Below are 16,554 nucleotides of genomic sequence, written 5' to 3'. Positions count from 1 at the left end.
TGGCATTCACAAACATTAGCACAGCTATGAAGCCCCAAGCCCTTCATCTCTGCTGTGTGTTGGAGGTAATTGTGGGCATTTCTTTATCTATTAGGGCTCCTAGTGGCATGCAACTGAAACTGACTCTGACTAACTGAAATCCAAAGGGAGTTTACTGGAAGCATATGGGGTGACCTGTAGAATACAACAAACAGTTGAGAATCAGGCTGCAAGATGGGACAACGAGGCAAGTGCACACCTAGGACCCCAGGCAAGTGGGAGATATGCCATAATCCTACCAGAACATTAGCAATGGAAGAAATCCACTGTAACAGTGCTGTCTGTCCTTGTGTCATCATCCTCATGATTCTTATTTCTAGGAGAAAAAGAACAACTGGGCCTGGGTGGAGCAACCTATACTCAGACAACATGAGCTCACTGACTTTGCAAGGCAGTTTAGAGGGGTGGTAAGGGCCGGTCTTTGCAGCCAGACAGCATGGATTTGTATCCAGGTTCTGCCACTTACTAGCCATGTGACCTTGAGCTAGTCGCTTTTCCATTGCTCCAGATTCGGCCCCTGCAATGGGGATACCTATCTATGAGGATTGGTGAGTACTGATGGTGTAAACCTGTCACAGTGACTGGCACAGGGGAAGTGTTCTACAGCCTTGGTATCAGTACTGCTAGGAACGCACAGGGCCCCTGGATTTACAGTCCAACCAAGAATGCCAAGATGAAAGGTCATCCTCAGAAAAGAACCAGCAGGTATCATTAGGAGAGGCTGAGTGTCCAAAAAGTAATTACTATCCACAGCCAACAGCTTGTCCCTCTGCCAGACTGTAGCCACCATGAGGACAACAGATTCTCCTCTCAATTCACTGTTGCAACCACCAGGACCTGGCTCAGTGAACCTCGGTCAGATATGCAAATACTGATCTGACTTCTTCCTTTTTGTGTTCCTGATCAACCAGCACAGCGCTTTGCCTGGAGTAGGCTCAAAATAAGCATTTGCTGATTGAATCTGTAGATCAATGAGATTCTCAGAAAGGGGAAGAACTTTGGGATCAGAGTTGTATTTGGTAGGAGTCAGTGGCAGGCAAGTGACAATATAATGATGCTAATATATCACTTATATTGTCTTTTGTACATGTCAATCTGTACGTGACATTTGTATAGAATATAGGCTGGCTGTTCACCAGGCTGATACCTCTGGTTCAGCAAGAGGGAGCAGCGGAACCACCAGTTACTTGCCACATTGCCTTGGGGAGTGGGGTGGCTCATCTGTCCCATGTTGGTCCTGTCCCTGCTTTGGAGGCGCCACTGGTACCTCACAAGAACATCCTGGCACCCTCTGCACTGGCTTTCACACACTCCATGGATAGGACTCAGTCAGCCATCTGCCAAGTCTGCTCACAAAGACAGTAGGATGTCATGGAAGAGCCTATCTGATTAGGAATCCTGAGAGTTCAGCCCTGGTTCTGGCTCAGTCAGTGGTGTGAGGTCTCTGGTTGTCAGTGTTCTGATCTAAATAATAAGGTAATCCTTGATTTGGAGCTTGTGGAGGTGTTGAGCAAATGAAATCACACCCATGGTGATTTCATCTGGAACTCCTTCTGTTTTAAAAGACAGAAGCCAACTCAAACTGGCTTCAGTGAAGAGGGGACTTTATTGGCTCATGTTACTGAGAAATCTGTTTGGGGGCACAAATGGCTTCAGGCACTCAAATGTAGTGTCAGCATCTGATTTCTCCCCAACTCTCAGCTCTTCTGCTGTACTGTCCTCATTTTCAGTCTCTAAACGGTGGTCCCCAGCAGTTCCCGAGTCTCATGCCTTCAAGTTGAAATCCAGCCTCCCAGCAGCTGGGATAGACTATAGTTGGCTCTATGTGTGTCATTTGGCAGGGAGGATGCAGCCACATTGGACAATCAGACCTGAGCCCAGTGTCAATCAATCCCTGTGATGAGTAAGAGAGCTTGGTCAGGCTTGGTTGTATGGTTAACATTCAGAGTTGGCAAAGAGTCAGGGTTGGAGTTAGGGGAAGAAGCCCTAGTTTACCTCACAGACTGAGAATGGGAGAAGAGTGGTCTGCCAAAAGATACTTGGGATACTATCAACAGAAAGAGAATTGGATACTGGGAGGCAAAAATGTGCACTATAACTGTTTTTTTTTTTTTTTTTTGGTTCATTGGGTCTTCTTTGCTGCCTGCAGACTTTTTCTAGTTGGGGCAAGCGGGGGGCTACTCTTCATTGTGGTGCGCTGGCTTGTCATTGTGCTGGCTTCTCTTGTTGCAGAACATGAACTCTACAGCACAGGTTTCAGTAGTTGTGGCGCACAAGCATAGTTGCTCCACAGCATGTGGGATCTCCCAGGACCAGGGATCAAACCTGTGTCCCCTGCACTGGCAGGCAGATTCTTAACCACTGGACCACCAAGGAAGTCCTATACCTGGGATTTTTATATCACATGATATAAAGCATGAATTGCAGCTTCCCTCTTTGCCATGAAGTCTTCTATCTTCAGCCTAAAAAGCTCCTGCAAGCACCAGAGGACCAGCTGTCTCACCCTACAGTCATCTGTCTTCCTCCTCTGAACTCCTGTAGCCCACAGGACCTTATCACTCACCAGCAACAGGCTGAGTTGGGACATTAGTTATCTTGTTACGTATATGTCCTTTCTCTTCATCCACTTGGCAGGGTCCTTGAGAACAAGGGTCACGTCTTATTCATCTTTGTGCCTCCCAAAGCACTTTGCCTGATGCTGGGGGCATAGAAAACAGTCCATAAACCTGCTGACAGATCAAACACCTGATCTACATGCTTCTGGAAGTATGGAAGTAAATAGTAGCTTGATTCAACTACAAAGCTACCAAAACAGAGAAAACCTGTGCCCTCTACGTCATTTCTGAAGGATCGTAGATAATTTCCTGAACTAAATAATGATGCTGGGGTCAAGATTTCCTGGGGTCTTCTTTGCTCTGTAGCCCCCAGTAGCTGGTATCATTCTTTTTTAAAATAAAGGATTGAGTGAAGGCCCAAGGAATCTTAGTCTCTGCTGCCAGTATCCCTGGGTGGGTCCCGTGCCAGCAGAGCAGACATAGAAGTCTGGAGGATGGCAATCATAGGAAGAGGAAGCCGATGTCTGTCCTCAGTGGCTCCCACCTCAGGCAACAGGGCAGAGCCCCAAGGTCCCTTCAGAGGGACTGGCTGCTGGCTCCCTGCCCTGTGCTGATCTCTATCCTCATCCATAACCCTGACATCCAGCAAGGGGAAGGAGAGAGGAGGGCATGGAAACTCAGTCGGAAAGATCTGCTTGTAGCTTGGATGTTGAAATAACATTCCTCCCGGGTTAATCTTGGTTTTGAAGCTCCTGTGGCTCCCATTTCGGAATCCCTTGCATGCCTTCTTGACCAGGCATTTTGCACTTTTGTCTCTAATCCCCTCATATCGCCCTTTAGGCCAAGTGACTTGTCCAAATCCACACAGCCAAGCCAAGATTCCCTCACCTGTAAAAGATATGGAGAAGGAAACGGCAATCCACTCCAGTATTCTTGTCTGGAGAATCCCATGGACAGAGGAACATGGCAGGTTACAGTCCATAGGGTCGCAAAGAGTCAGACACGACTTAAGGGACTTAGTAAAAGATAGGAGGATTAAATCAACGAGCTATAGAGATCCTCCACCTCCTGGCGTAGTCAGGAAAATCAAATCAGTTGCGGGGAAAGAACCAAGAAAAGTGGTTGGTAAAAAGGAGGGAGTAGTAAACGAGGTCAGAAGAGCGGTGGGTGGGGCAACTGAGAGAAAAACGAGGCTGGGCGGGTAGCGGCTGGGGGAGGGACTAGGAACCGAGAGCAATAAGCAATTAAACCTCCACTCTTAACAGCAGCTAGCTCTCGCTGGGCGTCAAGCGATGCCAGGACAACCGGGGAGGCGGTGCGCCGGGCCTGAGGCCCCGCCCCACCTCGCCCTAGCCCCACCCCACCTCGCCCTAGCCCCACCCCACCTCGCCCTAGCCCCACCCCACCTCGCCCTAGCCCCACCCCACCTCGCCCTAGCCCCACCCAGTCCTAAGCCCCGCCTCTGATTCCACCTCTGCTCCCACTTCGCTCTGCCTCGGCCCCGCCCCAGCTTCTAGCCCCGCCCCCAAGGCCCGGAAGCGAAAGCTGTTCCTCCTCTTCCGAGCGGGGTCACGGCCCAGCCGGCGGGAGCCGGGTTTGACGAGTCCCGGGCACTCGGAGAATCCGGGTAGCCCCGGCTGAAGCCATGTCCCGGAACCTGCGCACTGCTCTCATTTTCGGCGGCTTCATCTCCCTGATCGGCGCCGCCTTCTACCCCATCTACTTCCGGCCCTTAATGCGGCTGGAGGAGTACAGTGAGTGACCTCTGACCCCACGCGGCGTCCGGGGCCCGGTGACAGTGATCTCTGACCCCACGCGGCCGCCTGGCCCTAGTAACTCCCCCACTTTCCCTCATCGTCCCCACATGGGGCCATGGACAGAGGTTGGTTCACGAGTCAGCGAGACCCGGGTTCGACTCTCGCTGTGTACACCTTCGTGACCGGGGTCAAGTGCCTCAACCTCTGAGACCTTCACCATACTCAGTAGTAGTTGTGTGTGTGTGTGTGTGTGTGTGTGTGTGTGTGTGTGTGTGTGTGTGTGTGTGTGTGTGTGTGTGTGTGTGTGTGTGTGTGTGTGTGTGTGTGTGTGTGTGTGTGTGTGTGTGTGTGTGTGTGTGTGTGTGTGTGTGTGTGTGTGTGTGTGTGTGTGTGTGTGTCGCTCAGTCGTGTCCAACCCTTTGCGATCCCGTGGTGTAGCCCACCAGGCCACCCTAACCATGGAATTTTCCAACTAAGAATACTGGAGTGGGGTTGCCATTTCCTACTGGGATCTTCCCAATCCAGGGATCGAACCTGCGTCTCTTGTGTCTGTATAATATCTTTAAAACTGCCTGGCATCTGGTGAGACTCAAAGGTGGTAATAAAAGCAGTTGACATAGTAGGTCAACACTAAACACTAGTTCATACTGGTATTCACTGGAGGCTTTTTAATGTGTCTTCGTTAAGCACGTTGCCAAGATCTCCTGGAGAAGGAAATGGCAACCCGCTTCAGTATTTGTCTTAGGAATCCCCGGGACAGAAGGGTCTGGGGCGCCCCAGTCCGTGGGGTCACAAAGAGTCGGACACAACTGAGCAACTAATACTGGATCATTTAATTTATACAACCTCATTTTGAGGCAGATTATTATTATGTGTTTTATGGATGGGGAAAGTGAGGCTCAGAGAGGTTGTATTACATGCCCAAGGACACACAGCTAGTAAGTGGCAAGACTAATATTCCAACTTCCGCCTTCCTTTCCTGGCCTTCTGCCACACCCTGAAGCTGGGAATGGTGATGTTGTGGGGAGGGATGGCCCCTCATTATCCTGAGCTTGAAGGTGTTTTTATGGCACTTCATTTCCACTCCCAAAGATGTCATTGAGCGGACGGACATGTTTCAAACCTAAACTGTTAACCTGGATTTTTGAGTTTTTCCTCTCCTTTCTCCTCAAATCTTTTTTTCACATTCTGCTGTCTTCCTTCGTTTTAAGCTGGCTGCTCACATGACAATGGCAAATATCCTGGGAGTAATTTTCTTCCTTAATCATTCAAGTCCTATCATTCTAAAAGCCAAACTCTCCTTCCTTGAGACCTATACCTCAGCAAGGATTAGCACTTTGATACATCTGAAACCATCTGTCAGAGAGAAAATATCAGGCATTAGAGGCTCATTTTGTTCTCCAGGAAACCTGAATCATCTTGAAGATGGAAGAGGGCCAGCCCTGCCCCTTGAGAATATTAGGGGAGGCTGAAAGCTTGGCGATCTAAAGCCGAAAGCTCCATGTAAATCTCTCCCCATTACAAATGCTACAGCATTTGGTTTCTGAGACAGAGTGTTTTAAGCACACACTCAGATTTCCTTGCAGCTTGTTTTTTATCACCCGGGATTAAAATGGTCTCTGCATTCTGCCTTCCAGCCTGTCTCTGAGCGCCATGCATGGGGTAAATAAAAATGGGGTTGAGTAAAGCCTTGCGTAATCTATGTTATCCCTCCTTACAGGATCCTTGCTTCACGGTGTTTAATGATAGCCTCTAGAGTTGAACTTGGGTCAAGAGGGTCTGTTTTGGATCCCCGTAGAAAAATTTCAGTCTAGGAAGACTAGAGCAGTGGTTTTTCAACTAGGGGTGATTTTTGTCTCCTGGGAACATTTGGTTCTCTATGGAGACATTTTTGCTTGTCACAAAATGAGTGCCATGGGATAGGGTGGGGTGGGTGAGTGTGCTACTGGCATCTAGCACATAGAGGTCAGGCTCCTAAAGTTTGTGCAAGATGAAGGACAGCCGCCCATAACAAAGAATTACCCCAGACCAACATGTGAATGGTGCCGAGGTTGAGAAACCTGCTTCTGGTTCAGGGTGTGGGTTTGTGCTGTGTCTCCCAACAATAATCTTACAGGGATTGTCCAGAGTCTATGGTTATCTGAGTCACTTTAAGACAGACAAATTAGGCCTTTTAAGTGAACACTGAGTGTGTGGCTACAGTATCAGGGTTTTTAAATGTAAGGCAGTCAACACCTGCCCATGTTTCTGGTTCAGTTTTAATTAATTTGGACACCCTTATCTGAGAGTTACAACTGAGTCCTTAAACAGGTAAATGATGCTATATAGCTAATATGTATTGAAAACGGATTATATGTCTGACACTCTTCCAAGCACTTTTTATATATTAACCCATTTGGTGCAAATAGCAACCTTTTATGGTAGTTGCTATGTGATCATCATCCCTATTTTATACGTGGACAGACTGGAGTATAAAACAGTTAACTTGTACGAGGACCCCTAACCAGTGAGTCCCAGATTTGAACCAGTGCCCTTCATTATTACACCAGGGCACCATACTGCCTCTCCAAAAGGATAGAGGGAGTAAGTCAAATGAGGGTCTAAGTCCCTTCCTAGAAGAGGATCTTAAGATGAGCTATTTAACCTCTCTGAGCCTGGCCTGTTTCCTCATCTGTAACAGTGAAAGGACTGTTGCAGGACTGAATTTACATGTTTTGGAGTGAATTAAATGAGATAAAAGGTGTAGAAATACTGATTTTTTATTTTTGTTGTTTTGGTTGCTCAGTCGTGTCCAACTCTTTGCAACCCATGGACTGTAGCCCGCTAGGCTCCTCTGTCCATGGAATTTTCCAGGCAAGACTACTGGAGTGGGTTTCCATTTCCTTCTCCAGGGGATCTTCCTGATCCAGGGATCAAATCTGTGTCTCCTGCATTCACAGGTGGATTCTTTGCCGCTGAGCCACCAGGGAAGCTCATATTTTTACATTAGGAATCCCGTAAAAACATTTCAAGAATAAGGAGCTACAGGGGCAGTGAAGTGTTAGACAAGGAGATTTAAGCAGATGCTCAGACCCAGGTGAGCCATTCGTGACCAGGTCATGGAGATGCACTGTGAGGACGGAGCTTCGATTCATTTCAGCACATTCAGTTAGCATGTATGTAGCCGCCTTTTTATTTTTTAAAAATCTGTATTTTAACAGCAGTGTGCCTGGCACTGTGTTAGGTGCTGGATATATGTGACTGGACAAGTCAGTCAGCACTCTTCTCTCATGTCACTGTCCCCACCCATGTCCCCTCCTGCCACCCACTCCTTGTGCTCTGAGTTGGTCTCCCTGCTCCACCAGCACCACAACCACCCCGTTCTCTACCCTGCAGCCACCGTGGTCTTTCTGGTCACATCGTCATTGCTTATCTACCTTCTTTGCATTTGTGGTCAAAGAATTCAGACCGTATGATTTTGATTCTTTGATGTTGGTCAGGATTTGCTTTGTGACTTGGTACAGGTCAGTTTTTGTGAATGTTCCCTGTATGCTTGGAATGAGGTGTGTTCTCTTCTTTAGGGGTACAGAGTTCTGTGTATGATGGTTCCAAATCATTCTTAATTCTATTACTTATATATCTTGAGGCCGTATTAGTTGCTCACAATCTAGAATGTTCTAAAGAATTTTTTTTTCAATTATCATTATGTGAGAGTCCTCTTTATTCCCTAACATTCCTCCCCAATTCTGTTTTATCTAATATCATCATAGTTACCAGCTTTCTTTGGGTTAGTGTTTTCCTGATATATATATTCTCTTGTATTTAACCTTTATTTGTCCTTAAGTCTTATAAGCAACCCAAACTGGGATTTTTAAAAAATCCAGTCTGGTAATCTTTAAAATGTTGGATTATTTTCTCTATCTTATGTTTTCTATTTACTCTTGTCTCTAGTTTTTTTTCCTCTCCTTTTCTGCTTCAAGGCTTCTTTATTTAATTTTCTTGCCCTCTACTAGTTTGAAAGTTTTACATTCTGTTTTTCTCGTTTTGACAATTTAGAGCTAGTCAATATCTGTACCTCCTACGAAATAAACAAAGACCTTAGAAGGCCTTAGCTCCTGTCCCACGCTCCCCATCCCTGCTGCCTTGTGTTTCTTGCTCCCCAGACCACTTAGGACCATCAGTGTTTTACACAGTCACTGATTGTTTCTCTTGACCCACATTCTTTATTCACAGATCCTTCTGTCTCACACCTGTCTAGTTTCAGTGTTCTTCATTCTGAAATACATCTTTGTGTTTCTCTGGTGAGAATTTGTAACTGGGAAAATATATGCGTGTGTGTCAGAAAATGTACAGAACTCCAAGTTTTCCACTGTGCCTGTTGAAAAGCTATTGTTGTGCCATTTGCTCTTGGAATTTGATCATCTCACTTGCTTGTTTTAAAACACTTGAATAACCCTCTGCTGTCCTCAGAGTCCAGCTGGTGGAAAATCATTGAAATGTTTTAATCAGGAGAGCAAGGTGATCAGATTCAGCCTTTCCAGGCATCTCTGACTTGTGACGGAGGGGCCGGAAGGGCCAAGGTTGAAGGTAAGAAGGCCAAGACCCAGGCAGGCTGTGCTTCCTGTGACTTCAGGAGAGATGACAGTAGCCTGCACCAGAGTGACAGTGGTTATGGGACTGGGCAGAAGGACTGAATTCAGGAGCCAGGTTTAAGAAATAAATCCTCTACAGGGATTTGTGACTGATTAGCTCAAGGGCAAGCAAGGGAGAGGAAGGAGACTGGCCCCCAGCTTTCTGGCTCCAGCAGTTGAAGAGATGTGGTGCTAGGCATTAAGGAATACATGAAGTCTGTTTGGGGGATGAGGGGACAAGCTGGTTCAGTTTGGGATGTATTGAGTGTTAGGTACCTGGATGTGCTCCTGGAGATTTCCCCTAGGCGGTGGGACGTGCCAGTCTGGAGCTGAGCCACAGGATCTGAGCTGGAGCTAGAGATGGCACATCTTCAGCATCAGATGGGAAGCGGAGTCACTGCAGCAGTTGAGGCTCCAGGCAGCATTCTGAGATTGAAAGCGACAAGCTGGTCCAAGACAGAATGCAGGTGAACACTGGCACTTGAAGGTCTGAAGAGCAAGTGGTCAGAGGAGGAGGGGTCTTCCAAGGAGACTGACAAGGAGTGGCCAGAGTGAGAGCATTAAAACCGGAAGAGGCTGCAGTAATAAGCCCCAGGAAAATAGCTCTTCATGGCAAAGGGTGTGATCAGCAGGGCTCAGCTGCTTAGAGACAGTAAGGAAGGTAAAAACTGAAAATATACGTTGGATTTAGCAAAAAGAAGGTGAAGCTCAGTGGCTATTTTGTTAAGAGTGCTTTCAGTGGTTTGACAGTGGGCAGAAGGCAGATTGCCGCGGATGAAGAGTAAATAGTATATTAGGTTGACTATATAAAGATGTTGGGCTATCTGAACAGGAGAATGAGGAATTGTATTTGCAGCTGGTCGAGGGGGCTAGGGGAGCGGTGATTCTGTTTTGTTTGGGAGCATTGTGGAGCCAAGAGGGTCTCTGGATAAAGAAGGCTGCTGGAGGAGGTGGGGGAATCTCGACATCAGATGGAGGAGGAGCCTTGGACCCAAGGTGGGACACTTCTTCCACCAGCTGAGGAGGAAGGGTGGGCATGGATACAGCTAGACGGCGGTGTGACTTTGGGAGGTTGTAGGTCCTTCCTGGTCACCTTGACTTCTGTTCTTTTGTGACTCAGGAGGTCGGGTGACTACACGTGAGAGGCATGACTCCTAGCCAGACTCTCCCTCCTCGGGACGCATTCTTCCTTGGGCTTGGTGGTCTACCTCCACCGGCACTCCTGGCTTTGCTCTTTTGTTCCTGCCTTTCATCCACTCCTTCTTAGCCTTTCTTGTTGGCTCTTTTTCTTCTGAGCTTCCTTCATACCTCTGTGGTCTCCAGAATTCTGGGCAGACCGAGAAGAAGCCCACGGTCCTTGGAAGGCCTGGGCAGACACCCAGTCCTTGACAAGGGGAGCCAGAGGCTGGCAAGGAGCCCATGCCATGTAGGGCCCAAGAGCCAAATCACAGGGGGACCTTTCAGCTGGGCCAGCTTGACTGATGCCGGCTGGCCTGGATAGGGGGTAGGTAGGTTCCTGGGCCCCTGCTGGAATAAGCCTTAAGGCAACAGAAAAGAGGGCGAAGGCCCCTTATGTAAAATAAAGCCAAGATCTTCTGTGATTTAAAAGCACACAGGCCACTATTGCAAGACTGCCATATTGAATTCCATCTTGACGTTCAGTGTGATCTTCAGCTCTTTCACTAACTCAGCCAGACTTTACCAAGTCTTAGGTAGCATACAAGGTCAGTTCGACACGTGATACCTGATACTTAAATGAGCACTGGGGAGATGGCAGTTGTCAGTCCCAAACCAGGAGTATTCGGTTAGTTCTGCTGTCCTTCTGGGGGGAATCTGGACGTTAATTTTTAGCTTTCCACCCTGTCAGCCCAGCGTGGTTTGTGGGAAGAGCCCATGTTTACAGAAGCACACAAGTGACAACAGCTTGAAGCCTAATTGCCTTTTGTCTTAGAATCAGCCAGGTATCCTGAATGTGGCCTTTTAAAAAATAACAGCATTTCAGAGCAACTATGAAATGAGACAAAATAAGATCATTTCCTGTGATCCTGTTCATTTTTAACTAACTTTAGTTAGATGCGGAGAAGCATAAAACTGCAGGGTTTTGCCAGGAACCTTGTGCTCATTCAGCCCCCACATTTAGGTGACTTGTTCAAGGTCACTTAGCACATTCATTGCTGGGTAAATACGAGACCCGAACTCCCCAGCCTTGTCTGCTGCTTAATGAAGCCCAGTTTGACCTGCATTTAGGACAGAGGAGTGTCTGCCAGCAAAGCCAAGGTGGAAGAGCCATGACCCCTCAATTCTTTCTCTCTCCTTGTGCCCCCATCCAGTGTGGTCGGAGCAGGCCTGTGAGAAGTCACTTGATGAGGAAATACCTCTTACCTTAAAAGGGCATTTTCCCTTTTCCATGGCAAGTGCTCAGAATATGCTTTTTATTCCTTTCACCATAGAGTAAAATGAAGTGCACAGACTGAAGTCTTTTTTTCTAACAGGCCTTACAAAGCTGCCCGGATTCCATCACACACCCTGGTGAGAAACAGAGGTGTTCCCAGCATTGGGAGGAGCCCGTGCTTCCGGTGGCCCCTTGGTGCCCTCGGCCACTGGCTCACACTCCCTCCCATCGCACACACATCCAGCCTGGGTCACCCCGCACACTGCAGCAAAGTGGGAGCACTAGAAAAGTACTTTTTCATTTTATATTTGCTATTTTTAAAAGAGACTTTGAATTAATCATCATGAAATAGTCAGTGTTGTTGGACTTCCTTATACTTGTTTTGCAGTTGTGTTTTTTTGTTGTTAAAAAAAATGCAACTGACAGAAAATCTAAGAATAGTACAATGAATCCCTTTATGGCCTTCACCTAGATTTACCAGTTGTTAACATTTTGCCACATTTGCTTTCTCTCCCGATATGTATGTGACATGTCTATACACACATACATGCATAGAGATACGTGTATGTTCACATATTATATACATATTACTGTTACTATTATTTTGCTGAACCATTTGAGAGTTAGGTCGCAGGCCTTGTGAACTTTGATACGTAAACACTTCAGCATGTATTTCCTGAACAGGGACATTCTCTTACATAATTATAGTTATCCAATCCAGGAAATTTAATATTGACACAATGCTATTATGTAATATACCGTCCATATTCAGATGCTGACATCTGGCCAATTACCTCAGGTGGTGAGTTGCTTGTACTTTAATTGGCTCATTGGCAGGAGGAGATGGAGGGGGTATTCTTGAGATGATGGTCTCACTGCAGAGGGTCCTGAGGTGAGAGTCTGCACCTGCTTTTAGGTTTCTGTCTGCTAGTGCTCCTCAAGGACACCGTCCCTAACAAGACCGCCGAGGGGGCTGGTGCGTGGGTGTGCTGCATCCATTTGCTGTGAATGTTAAATAAAGTAGTAAACCACACAGATTTCACAGTATGGACATTTAATATAAGGATGGGTTTAAGACTTAAAAATTATGAGGTTGATTCTTGTGCTACGATACAAAAATGAGCCCATCTGCACGTATTACTAAGTTTTGAATAATATAGCTAAGGATCCTCGATTAAAAGTGCAAATCAGCTCGCTGCCTTAGCACCAGGGGGCAGAGTTGGGCTTGCGGAGACACTGGAGAGGGGACTTGTCTCACTGACATTGCAAAGCTCCCAGCCCAGTGCTGTGTATTTGCATTTTAATCATTTCACCCCTGATAGAAATATGCTCACTACCGAAAAGTCAGTAATTAGCTTATCCTGATTTGCCCACATAGTTAAACCCCTGACTTCTGTGTTGCCCTTTTCCTGAGGCCCAGAGACAAGTGCTGTTTCTCTAATGACAGCAAAATAGACGCCTACTGTCAGCTTCATCAAGACATATTTGCTAAGTCCCGAAGGGCCAGTTTGTTTCCCTTTAGCATATCCCACATTCACAAATAAAGTGTCTTTGTGTCATATTATGAACTTATATAAGACTGTTTTGGTCTTCAAGCACTTATGGAACATTAATGGATAAAAGAACCAGGGGTTGTAGATAGAACGTTACTACCAGTTATCACTCGGTAAGAACTAGTTCTGCAAATCAGTTTAAATTGCCCGTCCAAGCCAAAAAAAGAGGTGGTTGCATAAGGACAAGGATTATAAAGAGATTATGGTCTATTTAAAATAAATCCTCAACCTCTCTCCAACCTCATTAGCAATTAGCAAGGAAGTGTAAAGATGGGGATTCCTTTCTCTTCTCTTGGTTCTCTATTGCATTGTAAGAGGTGAGAACACAATTAGGCATTCTGTTGCTACTGGAAGTCAACTTCCTTTGATGCTTGGCAGACTGCCAGTTTCTTCAGCTTTGTACAACCTGCCTCTTGTAGAACGTGTTCGGTACACCAGGCTATCCAATTCTCTTAAATCTGGACTTCTAGAACGCTTTCTGGCAATCAAGTGTTTTTTAAAAAACTCGTCTCTTCCTTCTTCTGTAATACTGGAGAATGGACCTTTTAGGTATGAAAAATGGTATCTATTTTTGTTCCTGGCACTATCGATGACAGTATAGTCTTCTACTAGTTGGCATCTTCTAAGAGCATGTTTGAGACACATCCATACTTGGAGACTTACGTGGTGACAGCATGGTGGGCTCAATCCTACAGGAGTTCAACTTCTTAGGAAATAAGATCGTCTTTTGTGACTTATTTTAGAAAGTCTGACACCTTAGAGGCCCCATTATCACCCGCTCTAGATGGAAGACATCCTTTGGCATCTCTTGGTCCATAGGGACTTGGTTATCATTTACCTACTATTTCAGAGAGGCCCAGTGAAACTGTCACCATTTTATAAGGGGCTTCTTTGTGCTGTATCTTCTCTGTCTCACTTAAAATTGGATGTCAAGATTCAGATGATCCCTACTGCCCAGTGTTTTAGTTGCCAAAGCAAAACTTAGCATTGATAAAACCTCAGATAGGTCACTTAGGATTGACTTTCCGTCATATCACCAGAGAAGCAAGTTCGATGAATATTCGATTTGGCAAAGCCCTGTTTCTTGTAACTTTATGAGAATCCAGAGGCCAGAATAAAGAAAATGGCCTAATATTAAAGAAGAGTTAAATATGGATTTAAAAGAAACACTTTTAGCCTGATTAAAACAAAGATTTGATTACAGCACTTAATTACTATAATATAGTCGTAAACATCTTTTGGCTCCAAGTCTTTCTGCTGAAAAGCCACAGTTTGTTTGTCAAGATACTTAAAATAATAAGTCTTTGTTTTTACAGCCCTTGGGTTTATTTGAAACCACTTAGAAAGATGTGTCAGAGTGCTTGAAGCCCCCAGACATAAAATGCCCAATTTCTCTTGGCCCTCGTCCGTTGGACATCTCCAAAGAGATCAGCTAAGCTGCTGTCACTAGAACGCGCTTACTAATTGGTGCAGCACCTGCAGTCAATTAGGGAAGCTTCAATTATCCAAACCAAAGCCACCCACCCAAAGATTAATTTTCTGCTCTATTTCCTATCAAAAACATAGCATATTTAGCTCTGGGTCTAGGCCTTCAGTGGAGTACATTTTAGACACATAAACTGCATCGTTTTCTTGTTAATTGTACTTGTTCCATCAACTCAACAGCCCTGCCCTCATTGCATCACACCCACTAGTTCTTTCAAAATTGTTCTTTTTCTGTTGTTTTTGTTGCCTTTCCAAACTGCTGAGATCACCGAGAAAAGATGTTCATTGGGAGTTTTCCTTCTGAAATACGGCTTGCTTACTTTCACTGAAAAATCCAGTCATTTTGCTTGATAGGATCCAACTTCCATTACGTAAAAGCTCTGGGCAATGGCAGCTCTGAATTTAATAGCACTCAGATATATTGTTCTCTTATTGTCCCATGTCATTGTCCCATGTAGATACAAAGAGTTCCACCACTCTGCCCCCCACCCCCTCTCTAAAGAATAATTTTTCTGTTGTGTTTCTCAGAGAAGGAACAAGCCATAAATCGAGCTGGTATTGTTCAAGAAGACGTGCAGCCACCAGGTAAACTTAAAAATCAAGACAAAAATCTCATGTGAACTGCTGCATTGTTGGGGGGAAGTATGTGCTTTGCAGAGAAATCTTTTTCACTTTGAGGCTAGATTGTGATTGTGTTATTATTTTTTAGCAGTTGCCATTTTAGAGGTTGCCACCCTAAGACTTCCTCTTAATATTTCACTCCGGAATAGTTTTTGCAAGTTTGCATGTTTCTCGAGTTTGATAAGTGGGCATAAACATGTAACAAGTGTGCAATTAACTATGAAGCATAAATAGCTATTTTGCAGACTTATTTACCAAGCACCTATTTAAACACAACCCTCATGGGAAAATACTGTTTACTTGTGAGCTATTTTAATTGATGCAGGATTCTGCTTTATACAGAAGCTCAGAAGTTCCCTTTATGGCTGAATGGTTAGTTACTTTGAGACAATCCAAGTTGGCTGAGAATGAGAGGTTTCTAGCTTATTAGCCAAAACTCTTGTGGCAGCGGTCTTTTTTTAATTTATTTTTTAACTAGGCCAGATACATATCTCCCTACTGTGGGGCAGTTTCTGAGCCATTTAAAAATCTCTCTTGGCTGCCACGGCTGCCCAGCCGTTCCATTCTAGGGTTCCGGCAACTTGCCCAGACTACCTCAAACTCCGTGGAAATTGCACAACTCCATTCTGATGTCATCTTCTTTGTTTGGGGTTGAGGGAAGTGATAGGAAATTTAAAAATGAATCCTGTTTTTAATTCATGTTTCTTTCTATAGGGTTGAAAGTGTGGTCGGATCCATTTGGCCGGAAATAAGAAGACTAACACCACCTCTAATTATGAAAGTAGACTGAGACTTCATGCTTTCAGTTCTGCAGCAAGTGCAATAAGTCACCTGGCTAGAGAACGCTGGCTGGAACAGAAAACTCTAGAAGGCCATAAAGAGTCCTGTGCATGAGGATTACATCCTTCTTAAAAAAACCCTGAAACAAATCATACTATTAGGAAGGTTTTTATGACTTGGTTTCCTTTCTAAAAATGAAGCTGTCTTACTCATCTGGGCTTGAAGGCTATCTACATGTTATTCAGTCTCTACCTCTTAGCCAGCCAAGCTGTGATATGAATACAAGCAACCATTAGACTGGGGAAGATCCTAGACTGTTTTGCCATCCTCCAAATAGGAAATTTCCGGGGAAAACGACCATATTGAGCAGCCTCATAGGGCTCTTTGAAAATGTTAAAAGTTGATAAAACTCTTTGAGGACAAGGTACATTGTACTCTTTAAGAATAAATAGTTCAACTCAACTATCTCATTAGGAGGGTTGCTGCATGTTGAGAAATTAATAAATTTGAAGCAAACTAAATGGGTATACATGCCTATTAGAAATCACTGTTGAAGTGAAAATGTATATATTAAAATGATTTCTCTTACTTCATAATGGTGTAAGTTTTTTTGTAAATCCTTTTTTATAGGCTCATTAATTATACCAAGAAGTACTATTTGACTGGATTTTATTTGAGCAGACATTTGACTATGTGGTGTTTGTCAAGTAAAAATCTTAGAGGTAAATAGCAAATATGTTGAGACAAATGTTTATTGAATGC

The 16,554-nt window shown here is 45.1% G+C and overlaps 1 protein-coding gene and 1 long non-coding RNA gene across 2 annotated transcripts; one reads left to right on the top strand and one right to left on the bottom strand.

Moving 5' to 3' along the window:
- Positions 1–1,629: 1,629 nt before the first annotated feature.
- On the bottom strand, positions 1,630–4,128 carry LOC145524726 (uncharacterized). Its single transcript, XR_014067794.1, has 2 exons — positions 3,483–4,128; positions 1,630–1,933 (listed from the first exon to the last, which is right to left on the bottom strand). It is a non-coding gene; the product is annotated as an uncharacterized LOC145524726 (long non-coding RNA).
- A 20-nt stretch (positions 4,129–4,148) lies between these two features.
- SMIM20 (small integral membrane protein 20) lies at positions 4,149–16,385 on the top strand. Its single transcript, XM_081537445.1, has 3 exons — positions 4,149–4,348; positions 14,920–14,976; positions 15,727–16,385. Exons 1-3 carry the CDS (start codon positions 4,240–4,242, stop codon positions 15,762–15,764), a joined length of 204 nt encoding a protein of 67 aa, XP_081393571.1. The 5' UTR covers positions 4,149–4,239; the 3' UTR covers positions 15,765–16,385.
- Positions 16,386–16,554: the final 169 nt, after the last annotated feature.

The sequence above is a fragment of the Giraffa tippelskirchi genome, chromosome 1 (genome assembly GCF_054371585.1).
Source record: "Giraffa tippelskirchi isolate mGirTip1 chromosome 1, T2T-mGirTip1v1.2.pri, whole genome shotgun sequence".
NCBI classification, from domain to species: Eukaryota; Metazoa; Chordata; class Mammalia; order Artiodactyla; family Giraffidae; genus Giraffa; species Giraffa tippelskirchi.
The sequence above is the reverse complement of the archived record's forward strand: the minus strand, read 5'-3'. Positions and strand labels throughout refer to the sequence as shown.

Excerpts from the sequence above, each read along its gene's own strand:
- SMIM20 (XM_081537445.1), top strand. The coding sequence starts at position 4,240 with ATGTCCCGGAACCTGCGCACTGCTCTCATTTTCGGCGGCTTCATCTCC. Across the intron at positions 4,349-14,919 it reads AATGCGGCTGGAGGAGTACA|AGAAGGAACAAGCCATAAAT; the intron begins GTGAGTGACCTC and ends TGTGTTTCTCAG. Across the intron at positions 14,977-15,726 it reads AGAAGACGTGCAGCCACCAG|GGTTGAAAGTGTGGTCGGAT; the intron begins GTAAACTTAAAA and ends TTCTTTCTATAG.